Below are 14,760 nucleotides of genomic sequence, written 5' to 3'. Positions count from 1 at the left end.
TTGAAGTAAAAAACGAGTGCTCCCCAAGAAACCAATTACCAAAAACGACCTGTTTCCCCGAAACAAGACCCACGTGTCTTGAAAGAAAGGGAAAAGAAGTTAAAACAAAAGAACCAAAAGGTAATTGAAAAGGCCTTAAAATCAGAGGTCAAAGAAGAAAAACCTGTACAAGCAAAATCTACAACTGTAAAACCAGTAAATGCTAAAACAATTAATACAAATACTGGTAAAGGACAAATAGCTTGGAAACAAAAACAGGTAATTCAATCAGGGGGAGCACCACAGGTTCTTTTTCCTAATCATCAAGTGATTGAAATCACTTTCCTTGATGATCAAGGACGACCCAAGTCCACAAAGGCTTGGGTCCCCCTCTCAAACTGATAAGTTAGTTGCATGTGCAGGCGGCTCCAGGAGGAACTATTAATAGTCTTTGGATTGTTGATAGTGGGGCTTCCAGGCACATGATGGGCGACTATCGTCTTCTTTTCGATGTGCGAAGTATAAGAGGAGGATATGTTGCGTTTGCTGGAGACAAAGGAGGGTATATCACCGGCGAGGGAATGATCTCAAATGGAATTGTGAGTTTCGAAAAAATCAATTATGTGCAACAGTTGGATCACAATCTCCTGAGTGTTTCTCAGATCTGCGACAAGAAGTTCACCGTGCATTTTGATGATGCCGGTTGTTATGTGCTGAAGCCAGGATTCAAGATTCCCGCAGAATGGATTCTCTTATCAGCACCAAGAGTTAATGATTTGTATGTCCTTGATATGAGCCAAGCAATAACTCAGTCCAAACAAGTTACTTGCTTTATTTCAAAAGCCACTGAAAAGGAGACGATCTCTTGGCACAGACGGATGGGTCATATTCACCTCAGAAAAATGAATCACCTTGTCAAAAACAATTTGGTGAGAGGTGTCAATGTGAAGAATTTTCAACTTCAAGATGTCTGTGTGCCGTGTCAGAAAGGGAAGCAAATCAAGAAATCACATCCATTGAAAAAGGTTAACACTGTAAACATGCCACTCGAACGTCTGCATATGGACCTTTTCGGCCCAGTCAAACACAAGAGTGTGCACGGGGAGGTTTTCTGCTTGGTAGTTACTGATGACTATTCAAGATTTTCATGGGTTGACTTCATGGTTCACAAGAGTGAGACTCCAGAAATTCTAAAGAATTTGATCACCTTGTTGGAAAATCTTTATAATCTAAAGGTGAGGCGAATTCGAAGCGACAACGGAACCGAGTTCAAAAACAGGGTTATGGATGAATTTTGTACTGCAAAAGGAATCCTTCATGAATACAGCTCTCGGTACACGCCACAACAAAACGGAGTCGCTGAAAGAAAGAACAGAACCTTAATTGAGACTGCAAGAACCATGTTGGTTGAGTCTCAGCTTCCAGTTCGATTCTGGACTGAAGCTGTTGCCTCGGCCTGCTATACGTTAAACAGGGTTCTCATAGTGAAAAGACATGGCAAAACGTGCTTCGAACTCCTACACAAGAAGACTCCTGACTTGGAATATCTAGAACCTTTTGGTGCACCATGTACCATGATTGATCCTGACGGGAAGTTTGGTGCCAAAGCTATCGAAGGTTACTTCCTTGGGTATGCTACTCCTAATCTGCGAGTATGGAATCTGACTACCAAAAGGATTGAAGAATGGGGTGAAGTAAGAGTTCAAAGATATTCTAATCCTCCGAAGCCTTCTGGAGATCCATGGATGTTCGATTATGATGGTCTTTTCGACTCATTTAATCTGCCGACATTTGATGATGACAATGCAATTGCTCAAATGTTGTCTGAAAGCGAGAATGCGACTGGTTCTCAGTTAGCTCGTCCAATCATTGTTGACTCACAAGCATCTTCTTCTGTCAACAATCTCGTTTCAAATGAGGTGTTTAATGATGCTGTCGATTACAATTTGTCATCGGAAGATGAGGAGTATGTTGATGCAAATGATGGTGAAGCACCGCGTCCGGTTCAAGGTACTTCAGAAGCAACGGATCCAGTGTCTGCGCCAATTATCCAAGAAGAAAATGCATCATCTTCTACAACTCAACAGCTTCAGAATGATATCGGGAATTTAAATATCAATAACTTGAGGTCAAATGTTGAAATTCCTCCAGTTTCTGAAACCCGAATTCATAACATTCATCCTCAGCAGAATATTATAGGTGATGTTCTCAGTGGTGTAAGGACAAGGAATCAAATCAGAAATAACGAAAATGCTGGCTTGTATGCTGAGATACGAGAATCGGGACAACAAAATGATTGGTCTTTCGCCTGCTATGTTAGCCAAGAAGAACCTAGATCTTGGAAGGAGGCATTGAAAGATGATTCCTGGGTGGAAGCCATGCAAGAAGAACTTCAACAGTTCGAGAAGTTGGGCGTATGGAAATTGGTTGATAGGCCCGACAACTACAAGAAGATCGGAACTCGTTGGGTGTTTAAGTGCAAGAAGGACGACCGTGGGATTGTTGTCCGAAACAAAGCAAGGTTAGTTGTTCAAGGCTTCAGTCAGATCGAAGGTATTGACTACAATGAAGTGTATGCACCTGTTGCACATCTGGAGGCTATTAGAATCTTTCTAGCCTACGCATCCTTCAAGAAATTCAAGGTGTACCAGATGGATGTTAACAATGCTTTTCTTCACGGAGTAGTCGAAGAGGAAGTATATGTCGAGCAACCACCGGGGTTTGAAGATCCATTACATCCTGACAGAGTTTTACTGCTTAACAAGGCGTTATATGGTCTTCAACAAGCGCCTCGAGCCTGGTATGAGACACTGTCTACCTACCTGCTGAACAATGGGTTTAGACGGGGTTTGATCGATTGTACCCTCTTCATCAAGGAAAAAGGTGAAGATCTTCTGTTGGTACAAGTGTATGTCGATGACATTATCTTTGGTTCTACCGATGATAAGTTATGCAAGGAATTTGAAAAGGTGATGCAAGATCGATTCGAGATGAGTGCGATGGGTGAAATGACGTTCTTCTTGGGTTTGCAAGTTAATCAGTCCGAATCTGGAATTTTTATCCATCAAACCAAGTACGTCGGAGACATCTTGAGCCGGTTCCAGATGTCCGATTCGAAGCCAATTTCTACTCCTCTTCCGCAGAATCACGGGATTACTCCGGATGAAAAAGGGGATGCTGTGGATTCTTCACTTTATCGTGCTATGATTGGATCCTTAATGTATCTCACCGCATCAAGACCCGACATTATGTATCCAACTTGTCTTCTCGCTAGGTACCAAGCGAATCCGAAGGTCTCTCACTATGCTGCTGTCAAAAGGATTTTTCGTTATCTGAAGGGTTGCCCTGACACCGGGTTATGGTACCCTAAGGATGATAACTTTGATCTCAAGGCTTACAATGATTCTGATTTCGGCGGCTGCAAGAAAGATGGCAAATCAACTATAGCAGGATGTCAGTTCTTAGGCAATCGCCTAGTCACTTGGCAGTGCAAGAAGCAGACATGTGTGGCTACATCTACATGTGAAGCGGAATACATTGCTGCGTCTAGTTGCTGCTCCCAGGTTCTATGGATCCAACAACAGATGCGGGACTACGGTTTTGAATTCCTAACTACTCCTATTTATGTTGATAATGAAGCTGCTTTACAGATCACTAGAAATCCTGTACAGCACTCAAAAACGAAGCACATCGATATTAAATATCACTTCATACGTGATTGCTTTGAAAAGAGACTTATCGATGTGGTTCACATTCATACCGATCACCAACGTGCCGACCTTTTTACCAAAGCATTTGATGAATCAAGATTTGATTATTTACTTTTGGTAAACGGCATAAAGGTGAAGCAAGAGTAACCGACATCGGGAAATCGTTTTTGTAAATATTTTTCTAAAACCAAAAATCTAAAAATATGTTTTTACTGTATTTTATTTTTGAATTTTAGGGGGAGAAAGTTTCAAGAAAAATACAAAAACATTGAAAAACCACAAAAATACAAAAATATGTCTTTAATTTATTTACTTTCTGCATTTAAGGGGGAGAAAATTCAGAAAAACACAAAAACAATAGAAAAACAAAAATGAGTTTCTTGGTAATATAAGAGAAAGTGATATTACGTCAGAGGTCGGTTGAAACATGCTTCTAGAAATCAAAAGAAAAGAAAATGATAAGTAGCTCTACTAATGATGTACCGGTAGACTCACGATCATTTTAAAGTATGCAGGAGATATAAACATAACGAACTGAAAACCGCGTGGGAACCGCTCATTGGCATATGGTCTTGGTACCGAAATTTCGTTTGATAGATTGCCGAGGTTCTGAGATATTCAGGGTTTATGCTGTTTATCATCTGGGTATCATGGTTGTTTCTATAAAAGACAAAGTCTAAGTTCTTCCATGATACCATATATACGTGTACATAATTCATACTGCATTCGACCTCAATAAGTGATAAACAATCACATGTCCATACAAAATAAGTGATAAAATATCACATTTATCCGGGAGTCAAGTTCGTCTCTCTGCTGTACGGAAGTACTGACCTGTTCACGGACTTGCTCCTGTGCCCTCATGCATCGAAAATCAAGTTCCTCATCAATAAGTGATTCTATCACATAGGGCTTGTTTTCAACTCAAATAAGTGACTTGTTCACATTTTATATACGTTAAAAACGGATGATAAATGGTATACTCCCCAGTAAGATGAACTCTCGTGCATACCTTGATACGGGAATGTGTCGTGAGTGGATGAACACCGGTCGGTAAGTATAAATCATACCTTAAATGTATCTCATTGTATTATGATTACACTTGATCGCTGAGTTTAAGTGGACAACAATATCGGTAATTGTGGTAGAATACTTATCCGCGTCTGTAAAAGAATTTTAAAAGGAAATGTGTTTTGACAAAAGACCGCAAGCTGATATGATTCTCTTCGCCAGAAACTCGTAAAAATATTGTTGTGTTTGTACATACTTATTTTAATTTTTTTGTCTTATTTTTAAACAGTTTTGTCGTTTGGTGCATATCAGCACGACATTAGCGGTGATGTCGTTTGATAACATTCAAAGGATATTAAAATTTTTGTCTTTTATTTTATCAAAAATCCAAAAAGATTTTCAATTTAATATTATTTTTGATTAACTGATGTTGGTGCTCGATCCGATACCTGGCAAGCCGAGATACTTCATAAAACTAACCTTTGCAAAACTTCATAACGGACAATTTTTCAAAATGGTCATTTCTGAAAACCTCAAAAATTTGAAGGGTTTAAATTGGAAATTCCCAAAAATCCAAAGTGTTGGTGGAAATCTGATCCTTCGAGGAAGCAATGGCCCTCGAAAGATCAGATGGTCAATGAAAGTCAAGGAAAGTCAATCATCTCAGTCGAAAGATGAATTGGTCAACGAAGGATTTGACCAATTTGATCTTTCGAGCTAATTAGATCTTTTGAAAGATGGATAAGATCGAAAGATATCCTTCGAGGATCCTCACAAATATCTGGTATCCTTCGATCCAGATCTTTCAAATATCTGGTATCTTTCGATCCAAATATGGATCCTTCGACCCAAAGGTGATCTTTCGAGACACCTTTACATCTTTCGAAAGGTCATGTATCCTTCGAGACGGTTCGACTTTCGAGGTCAGACTATATAAAGGTGTCATCTTCTTCATTTGAACATAACAGTTTCAACTTTATCTCTCAAAACCTCTGATCACCCCAAAACTCTGCCAAAATTTTCAAGAAGTTAAAAATATCAGGATTTTTATATAACATTCTGGTAGGATGATCCGGAATCCTTTAACAAACAACATTATGAAATTTTCATTTGATCTTGTTATAATACCCTTATTGTTCTTATTCTCAGTTTATGAAAATCATGAATAAAATGGGTTTTATATACAATGTGTTGTAAAATGATTAGTGTTAGGTTTGTTGATCATCAGTTTTATTTGGATGAAACATGGTAGTTTCTTGATGTCAAAGGGTTTGGGTTGGGTTAAACAGAGATTGTTTGGTTTTTGGTCTAAATCAGTGAATGTGGTTAGATTAGTGTCCGGTTTGATTATAAAATGTTGATGTTTAAATGGTTTTTAGTGTTGTTGTTATCTGGTCTAAAACACACTTGAAACCCACTTAAAAACTGTCACCGGAAATCACTAAAAACCCCACCGGAAAATTTTCCGATGATCTGTGTTGCCGGAAAACAAAACGAAAGATGATGACTCATAACCTCGAAAGATGAGATGTAAAATATCTTTCGAATTGGAAATCGAAAGATGTTAGATTTCTCGAAGGATTCATCCTTCGATTGATCAGACCTTTCGAATGATCAAGACATCTTTCAAATTCTTGATTCTTCGAAAGATGATCCTTCGATAAGGAATTTCATCCTTCGAGGAAAGTAACATCCTTCGAACAGTCAGTCATCCTTCGAGCCATGTTTCAATCCTTCGATGGCTAAATGACATCTTTCGAGGGTTCAACACTTAGAAATTTTTCAAGAAATTGAAATTTTTCTAAAGTGTGAAATCCTTGTTGACTGTTTGACTTTTCTCATTACGTGTCGATGTTTTGATGTACAGAAATGGCACCGAAAGTGAGAAAGGAACGGGCAAAGCCAACAAAGAAGGAGAAATCTGAGGTTGAATCTATGTCTGAACCTAGACATAACATGGCAGCTTATCTTCAACCGGAGGGCAAAATCAGTCCGGAATTCACGGGAATTATGGAGTATCTTCATCGCGCTCGTATCAACTATGCAATCACTACACAGCATACTGCTTATCAATCTCATATCAAGGAGTTCTGGAATTCGGCTGTGGTTGAAACAGTGGAGAACAAGGAAGTGATTAATGGATCAGTTGCTGGGAGACCCGTGGTGATTACAGAGAACACCATCAGAGCACGCTTGCAACTAGGCGATCAACCAGAAGATTCTACTTTTATTGATTTACAATGTCAGCGGGGATTACTGATGAGGCTACGGTACAGCGACAACGTTCTTGCAAATCAGATCAACAAGAAGTTTATGCCGCTTCGATACAAGTTCTTGTTGCATATCCTTATTCACTGCCTGAGCAACAAAAGATCTGGATATGATCTGTCACCGATTGATTTAACGGGATTGTTTACGGCTTTGATTCTGAATAAGCCGTTCAACATATCTCGTTATATTTTCGACAATCTGAAGGAAAATGCTCGAAGGCCACTCCCGTCAGCTACTCAACGAACATCTACCAAGTTCTGGCTATATCCTAGATTCCTGCAGATGATGATTGATGATCAGATTCCTGATCTTCCTAAAGCTGAAGCAGATGTTCTACCTGTCAATCCGATGAATGAGCGTACTCTACTGATCTTCAAGTCCATGTCCGCCTATACGGAATCGGATCCAATTAGAAAGCTTATTGGTCATCTCGATGTTCCGAACTATGAGGCACCGCAGAACAACAAATGGCGTCGAGCTGCGAGTGATTCTGATGATGAAGAGCCAAGGTTAATCGCTTTGGCTAATACGCAGCTCGGGGCTAAGCATGGTATTAAAGCATCGAGCAGAAAGTCTGCTGGCAGTTCCAGTGCTGCAGCACATGTTGAAGTCGATGTGAATGTTGCTGCAGAAGAAGTTCAGGGAGTGTTTGTCGATCCTGATGCTCGTGTTGGTGCAGGTGGTGATGGTGGTACTATAGTTGGTGAGACAGGCGGTAGTGAAGGTGGAGCTGGTGGTCCTGCTAGTCAGTCAGGTAATGTTGCGACTGACAAAGGCAAAGGAAAGGCGGACAAGCCGAGGAAGTTGATAGATGAAAGCAGTTCATCTTCTGAAGATGAAGGAGGTTCTTGTGACGATGGTTCGTCTTCTGAGGATGATAATCCTCCTCCTCCAGGGATGCGAAAGGTCTATGATAATCGCGGGAATCTCCGTTTTGAACGAATAGAGAAGACGGTTAGAACTGGAGAATCTGACAAAGATGAGGATTATATCCCTGCTGCTCCAGGTTTTATTAGAAAGAGGAAAGCAAAAAGACAGGGTACTCGTGCGTCAAAGAAAACGGCTGGTGATTCCTCTATCCCTGTTTCTATTCAGCTTTCAACTGCTCCAGAGCAACAGCTGCCTCCTGTTAGTGATCAACTGACTGCATCAGAGACGCTGGACCTGATGTCTTCTCCTCAGAGGTCTTCTGGGACGCGCACGGTGTCTGTTGATCAACAGCCGCCTGCAACTCCCGCCTCAGGTACACATGTCCGACCTCCTCTTGTTATTACTGGTCCCACAGGTGCTTCTGGTCAGGCTGGTCAGTCTGGCTCCTCAGGACCTGAGCCTTCGCGACCGACTCTGGTAGAGACGTTGTCTGTTTTATCTGAAGCTGAAAAGATTCAGTTCCTGATTGAACAAGTCAGTGAATTGGGTTCTATAGTCGGTCGGCATACAAGAACGATTGAAGAGTATCGTGTGCAACGAACACGGGATGTGGAGGCACACAACAAGTTAGTCTCAATTGTTGATGCCCAGAATCTTAAGATAAATGCACAGGCTATAGAGATCGAAAGGTTAAAAGAAGCCAACAGGGCTCGTGATAGGGAGGTCGAGATAATGAAAAGGCATAGTACTGTGTTGGAGAATGAGGCAAAAGCACTAAGGCAGAAGCATGAAGAGCTGTCAGAGCGCTATAAAAATCGCGATGATCAATTAATAGAAGGCTTCAAGCCTGTGTACGCAAACTTCAAGAAGATTAATCAGAAAGTGGGTACGCTGTGGAATGAAAGATGCAATGCATTAGGCATTGTACCCTCAAGGCGTGAGGATGACAGGGATGATGATGTAGCAAATCCGGATCAACCAGCTGCCTCAGGTTCCGGTGCAACTGCATCCGGGGCTGCAGGTGGGTCTGGTACATCTCAAGATGCTCCTACTGCTCCTTCAACAGCTACCACTGGCCCATCTGAGCAGACAGAAACGCTAGAAACTTCTACAGGGCATGAGCATGTTAGTCTGGAACCAGAAACGTTTGCAGATCTCCCTGAATCCTCAGGTGTTCTTCAGTATCATCCAGTCACAGGTGAACTGTTAGAAGAGGGAGAACATGTTACCGAAATGTCAGATGAACAGGTACTGGCTCTGACAGAATTGGATGAAGTTGATGTGAGCATGATTGATGCTACTCCGTTGGTTCAGGACCAAACTGATTTCTCTACAATTGATGAAATCTTCATCGGTTCGGATCCTGAACGTCCTGTCTATGTTGGGCAAGATAATGCGAAGGTTAATGCTCTTGATGATGAGTATGTGGCAGAAAAGACAGCAGAATTTGCCAATCTTTCTTCAGATTCTCCGACAGCTCAAGAAAACCGTGAGAAGACTGTGAATGAATGGCGAGCGGATTTCCTAGCTAGGAATCCTCCTCCGCTCGCTCCGTTGGATCTGGTTAATTACATGAGTCTGGAAAAGAATCAGGCTCGGGGTCGTATCATTAGTTGGATGTTCGTTAAGGAACTTCACTGCATGGTCGTGAAACGAGAAAGTGGTCTTCAGTATTTTAGGACTCTTCTAAGCATTCTGTCACTTCCGTACTATGATGTTGCAGTTTTAGCTCAACTAGATGTTATCAATCGAGTCGAAGACAAGATGGTGGATCTGTTTGCAAAGAAGATCAGGTTGGAAAGAAGAAGGGGTTGGAAGGATCCGTTATACAAGCCGCAGTTTCCTCGATACGAGCAGATCAGATTTACACTTGATCCAGAGACAAACACTGCTCGATATCGTTTGGTTTATGATCCTCCAAAAGTGATGAAGAAGATACCTTTGTTGAAAATGAAGACTGACTTTCTAGGAAACTTTCGTTGTTGGGTCTATGATGCGGATACTGGAGAAGCCGTGATCTTATTCCGAGATAGTCAAGAGAACTTTCGAATAATAGATCCGATGTGGATTACTAACATGTCCAGGTCGGATATTATTGTTCTTAAGGATCACGAGATCAACTACTTGGTTCGGGATCGGGAACAAGCAATGAAGTTTCAGAAGATGGCCTTGTACTGCTTCAATCTGGTTAATGCGGGAAGTGCATGGTCATCGCATCATTTGACAGTTGAAAGGACGTCCGAGACTTAAAGACACGAAGATCGAGACAAAGCTACAGCCAAGGGGGAGTTTGTTGGTGCATTTGTATCTGTACTTTGTCTGTATTTTGTAATGTTATAAAACGATGTCTTTGTTAGTCTTGTTTACGTCTTGTGTTGATTTGTATATGTGTTTGATTGTAAGTTTGACCAAGTCAACCATCCTCCTGGTTTGACTTGGCCAAACAGTCAACACTAAGTATGTAAGTTTGTTTTGCTTCGAAGGATGTCATCGAAGGATGGTTTATATCCTTCGATGACCTCGAAAGACAACCTTCGATGGATACAGATGGACCTCGAAGGATATATCATCCTTCGAGGTATGTATGGATCCTTCGGTAGATTTCTGGTCGATAGATGATCCTTCGACCAGACTATCTTATCCTTCGAGCATGTAATCTGTTGTGGGTATATATATCCCATGTATGGTTCATTTCACAGTAGACATCAGTGAGTTACATGTGTGTGAGTGAACCAAGTCTTGTAGAGAGCATTTTCAGTTTGGTCAAGGGCTGTAACCGTGTCCACTGAAATACAAGAGAAAACTTTGATATATTGCGTGTCTACTCTTTCTCTTTGTTGCTTGTGCTTTCATCTAAACTATCGGTTTGCATTCTAGCTTGGATTCCGCACTTGCTAGAGTGTTAAACATAACAAGGATAAGGTTTAACCTCAACCTCCGAGGGACCTACAGTTATGTGCCTTATGTCCAAGGCTTGATGCAAAACTACTATCGAGCCGGTGGTCTCACTTGAAGCAGACTTTATATTCCTACGAGGTAAGGGTAAGATTGTTTGCATCTTACCATCCTCAGACCCTAACTTAGGTTCGCTATTGGTGGGATTTATTAAGTATGATGATGATGAAAAATTTTTGTAAAAATACTTATTTTTTTTTATAAAAATCTGAGTATGTCAATATGACGTACTCACTTTTATCTACGTCTCCATGTAGCCTTTTTCTTAAACCGAGTTGCGAGTGTTAATGTACAACTAATTGAAACACAATATTTATGTTATCATAACTAACAAAAATATTGTATTTGTTTTTCTCTTATAACTTTTAATATATGATATTTTATGTAATTCCGGATACTCTATTACAATGTGCTTATTTTTGTCTACCTCTCAACAGAAGTTTTGCTCAAAACCGAGTGGGGAAAAGTAAGATACAAGTAACTGAAGCATGCATAAATGTACTTGTTATCCAAGCTGCCTTATTGCTTAATTTTCTTATATATAAATTGTTGTTGCTTATCCATTTTCTTTATCATAACAATTTGATGCGACATGCTTATATTATCTACGTTTCAATAAAAGTTGTATTAAAAAACAAACGGGTACTATTTTTTTGTCCTTTACTGTGACAAACCAAACAAATATTGTCCGGAAAAACATTCATACCTCTACCGATGCTCGTTTTAATGTTTTTTTTACATTTCTACTGGTGTCATGACGAAACAAACCGGTTCCATCCAAATAATATTTGTACCGGTATCAATATTATCCAAACCGACACTGATTTTCGTTTTATTATTTTTGATCTGTGTATCTCTTTCTGTTTCAATACCAAATCTAGTATCATACTAGTAGCATAAGGAACCATACTTTTCACTAAATTTAATTTCTCACTAGTGAATTTAGATATTCCCGTTACATGCATTTGAATTCACTATCTATAAAAAATCAGTATGGGCATACTGTTAATTTACTTTTATTAATTTACTATATTATAACTATATTTTAAACATATTTTATTTTTCTATTATTACTTTTAAGATACTATATTTTATAAAAATCTGAGCATTTATACTCATTTTTATCAATGTCTCCATGTAGCCTTTTTATTAAATCGAGTTGTGAGTGCTAATGTACATCTAATTGAAACACAACGTTCATGTTACCAAAAGTACCTAAAATATTGTATTAATTTTTCTCTTATGACTTTTAAAATACATTGTTTTATATAATTCCGAGTACACTATTACGATGTGCTTATTTTTATCCACCTCTCGACATAAGTTTTGCTAAAACCGAGTTGGGAAAAGTAAGATACAAGTAACTGAAACATGCATAAATGTACATGTTATCTAAGCTGCCTCATTGCTGCCGTTGCTTACCCTTTTCCTTTATCATAATAATTGATACGACATGCTTATATTATTTACGTTTCAATAAAAGTTACATTAAAAAACAAGCGGGTACTATTTTTTTGTCCTTTATTGTGACGAACCAAACAAATATTGTTCAAAAAACATCCATACCTCTACCGGTACTCATTTTAATGTTTTTTTACATTTCTACAGGTGTCATGACAAAACGAACCGGTTCCGTCCGAATAACATCGGTACCGGTATCGATATTATCCAAACCGGAACTGATATTCGTTTCTATAATTTTCGATCTATGTATCTCTTTCGGTTGCTATACCGAATGCTTGTATCATACCGGTACCGTAAGGAACCGGACCGATATAGATCGAACACCCGCTGCCACAATGACCGAACAACACTAGTACCAGTATCATTATTATTAGAACCGATACCAACATTCTTTTTTATGTTCAATATCCTTTTCGACATATCAAGCCGCAATGCACACACGAATTCTGGTAACTATCACCAACTTACTTTTATAATCTAAGTTCAACTGATTTCTTAGATATTCTTTTTTTCCTTTATAATCTAAGTTCAACTGATTTCTTAGATATTCTTTTTTCCTTTATCAGATTAATTCATTGTGTATTATGAGAAGAGGTATAATACCATTATGTGTATCATATTCAAATGAGTTAATCCACCATTGAGGGCAAATGAGTAAAAACCATCTTATTCAAATAAGCTAAAAAAATCATCAACCCATAAGCTTCTTGAAATTAGCTTATATAAGCTAATAAGCATAAGGTTAAAAAGATCAACCAAACATCCAATAGTGTTTATTTTGTAAAAATAAGCTAAAAAAACTATAAGCTTAGATAAAAAAGCTAGGCCAAACACCCCTTTAATGCATGCATGCATCATTAAGTTTAATTAAACTTTTAGTTCACACGAAAACAGATAAATGAAAAAATAAATACATGTACTACGTTAATATCTATTGAGACTTTTGAATCCAGGGTTAATAGTTATTGATTACCTGGATAGCAAGAACCCCATGTAGTAGTTTCTTGGGCATTAGTTTACCCTCTATGCACTCATCAGGATTGTACAAATTCAGTTCCTTGAGAACCACGTCAGCAACAGCTTCAATGAAGTAAACCCCTCGGTTGTTGCAGTGAATTTGATTCTCTCCAGCAGCTCCATTCCACGCTATCTCGCCTGCGAGGGGAGGGTAGAGTGCGAGAGCTCGGGATAGAGAAGCTTTAAGCGTGTTTACAATGGTGAAGAAACTCGCCGCATGGGCGGGTTTCTTGTAAAAGAAGATTGAGCCAACCTCCAAAGGTGGCAGAAGCAAATCAAAGTTTGTAAAGGGTAACCAGTGCTCATTCCATGCTTCTTCAGCATGAACCACTTCCTTTTGAATCACCTTCACCGAGAAACTGTCACCCCCAATGTCCATATCAGCAAGAGCGATTTAGAGCTAGCGAGGCTTTGAACTCACGACGCTAGCAATTTATCAGTGATATTTATAGGACAAGATCGGGAAAATCACTAGAATAAACGTTTTACCAACCTTTTTACTAAAATAGCGACTTTTAGCCTTTTTTTTTAAATAGACCTTTTTAACCGCCAGCTAATACTAATTAGCCTATATGCTTTACATGTGTATTATTTTAATTTACTGTTTTTATGGACACGTGCATACCTTTCAAGGTTTTTTTTTTTTTTTTTTTTTTTTTTTTTTTTTTTTGTGCCGGCTAAATTCTAGCCACCCTAGCCCGCAATGCTAATTTTTCGAATCGTGATCGGATGGTTTTAGATATGTCTATTGCGCACTATTTTAATGTTACTCGAAATGTTAATTTTAGTAATTTTCCCAAAACAGTCTTCATTTTAACCATAGTCATTTTAATAAGCAACAATAAATGCGCTGTGATATATATAACCTGATGGTACATAGCTGTTACTATGGTTAGATTTCATTTAGGAGTATTACTTATTCTCAACTCAAGTGATATAACCTGATGGTACATAGCTGTTACTATGATTAGATTTCATTTAGGAGTATTACTTATTCTCAACTCAAACTTCCTAAACTGATAACATGAATAGGACCCTTTCGCATGCTTTTTTCATAATAAAAATTCATTTACACAATAGTTGTTGCTACAACAAATACAAGACCAAGGCCTGTAGCGATATCTCCGGGTAAAAGGGTTCAATGTTTCGATTAGCCTAACGCAGGTCGTGGGGTCCCCCCACGTTTTCAAGACGTGGAGAGAGGTTCACTAGTATTGTTGTTATTCTCCTTAGATCCTGAACTGATTAGGGATCAGCCTAGAAAGCAATCGTTGGAGAAGATGAATTATTTAGTGTGAAGAAGAGAAGCAAGCATGAAGCTAGTTCTCATGGGAGAAGAAGAAGAGAAGCAAGCATGAAGCTGGTTCTCGAGATGGAGAGGAAGAATCAGAGAGTTAGGATGATTCCTACTGATTCTGGAGTGTGTTGCATGTTTGCCATGGGTTGCAATTTATAGGGGAAGAGGTTTCTCAAAGGAGAAACC

At 39.2% G+C, this 14,760-nt stretch overlaps 1 protein-coding gene across 1 annotated transcript in view; it reads right to left on the bottom strand.

Annotated features, from left to right (window-relative positions):
- The window catches only part of LOC110925270 (anthranilate N-benzoyltransferase protein 1), a 29,393-nt gene extending 15,737 nt beyond the window's left edge, over positions 1-13,656 (bottom strand). The window contains exon 1 of the mRNA XM_035986369.1: positions 13,234-13,656. Coding sequence (XP_035842262.1) covers positions 13,234-13,656 — 423 coding nt within the window. The remainder of the gene's footprint in view (positions 1-13,233) is intronic.
- Between the last annotated feature and the right edge of the window lie 1,104 nt (positions 13,657-14,760).

Source organism: Helianthus annuus, chromosome 17 (assembly GCF_002127325.2).
Source record: "Helianthus annuus cultivar XRQ/B chromosome 17, HanXRQr2.0-SUNRISE, whole genome shotgun sequence".
Lineage (NCBI taxonomy): Eukaryota > Viridiplantae > Streptophyta > Magnoliopsida > Asterales > Asteraceae > Helianthus > Helianthus annuus.
The sequence above is the reverse complement of the archived record's forward strand: the minus strand, read 5'-3'. Positions and strand labels throughout refer to the sequence as shown.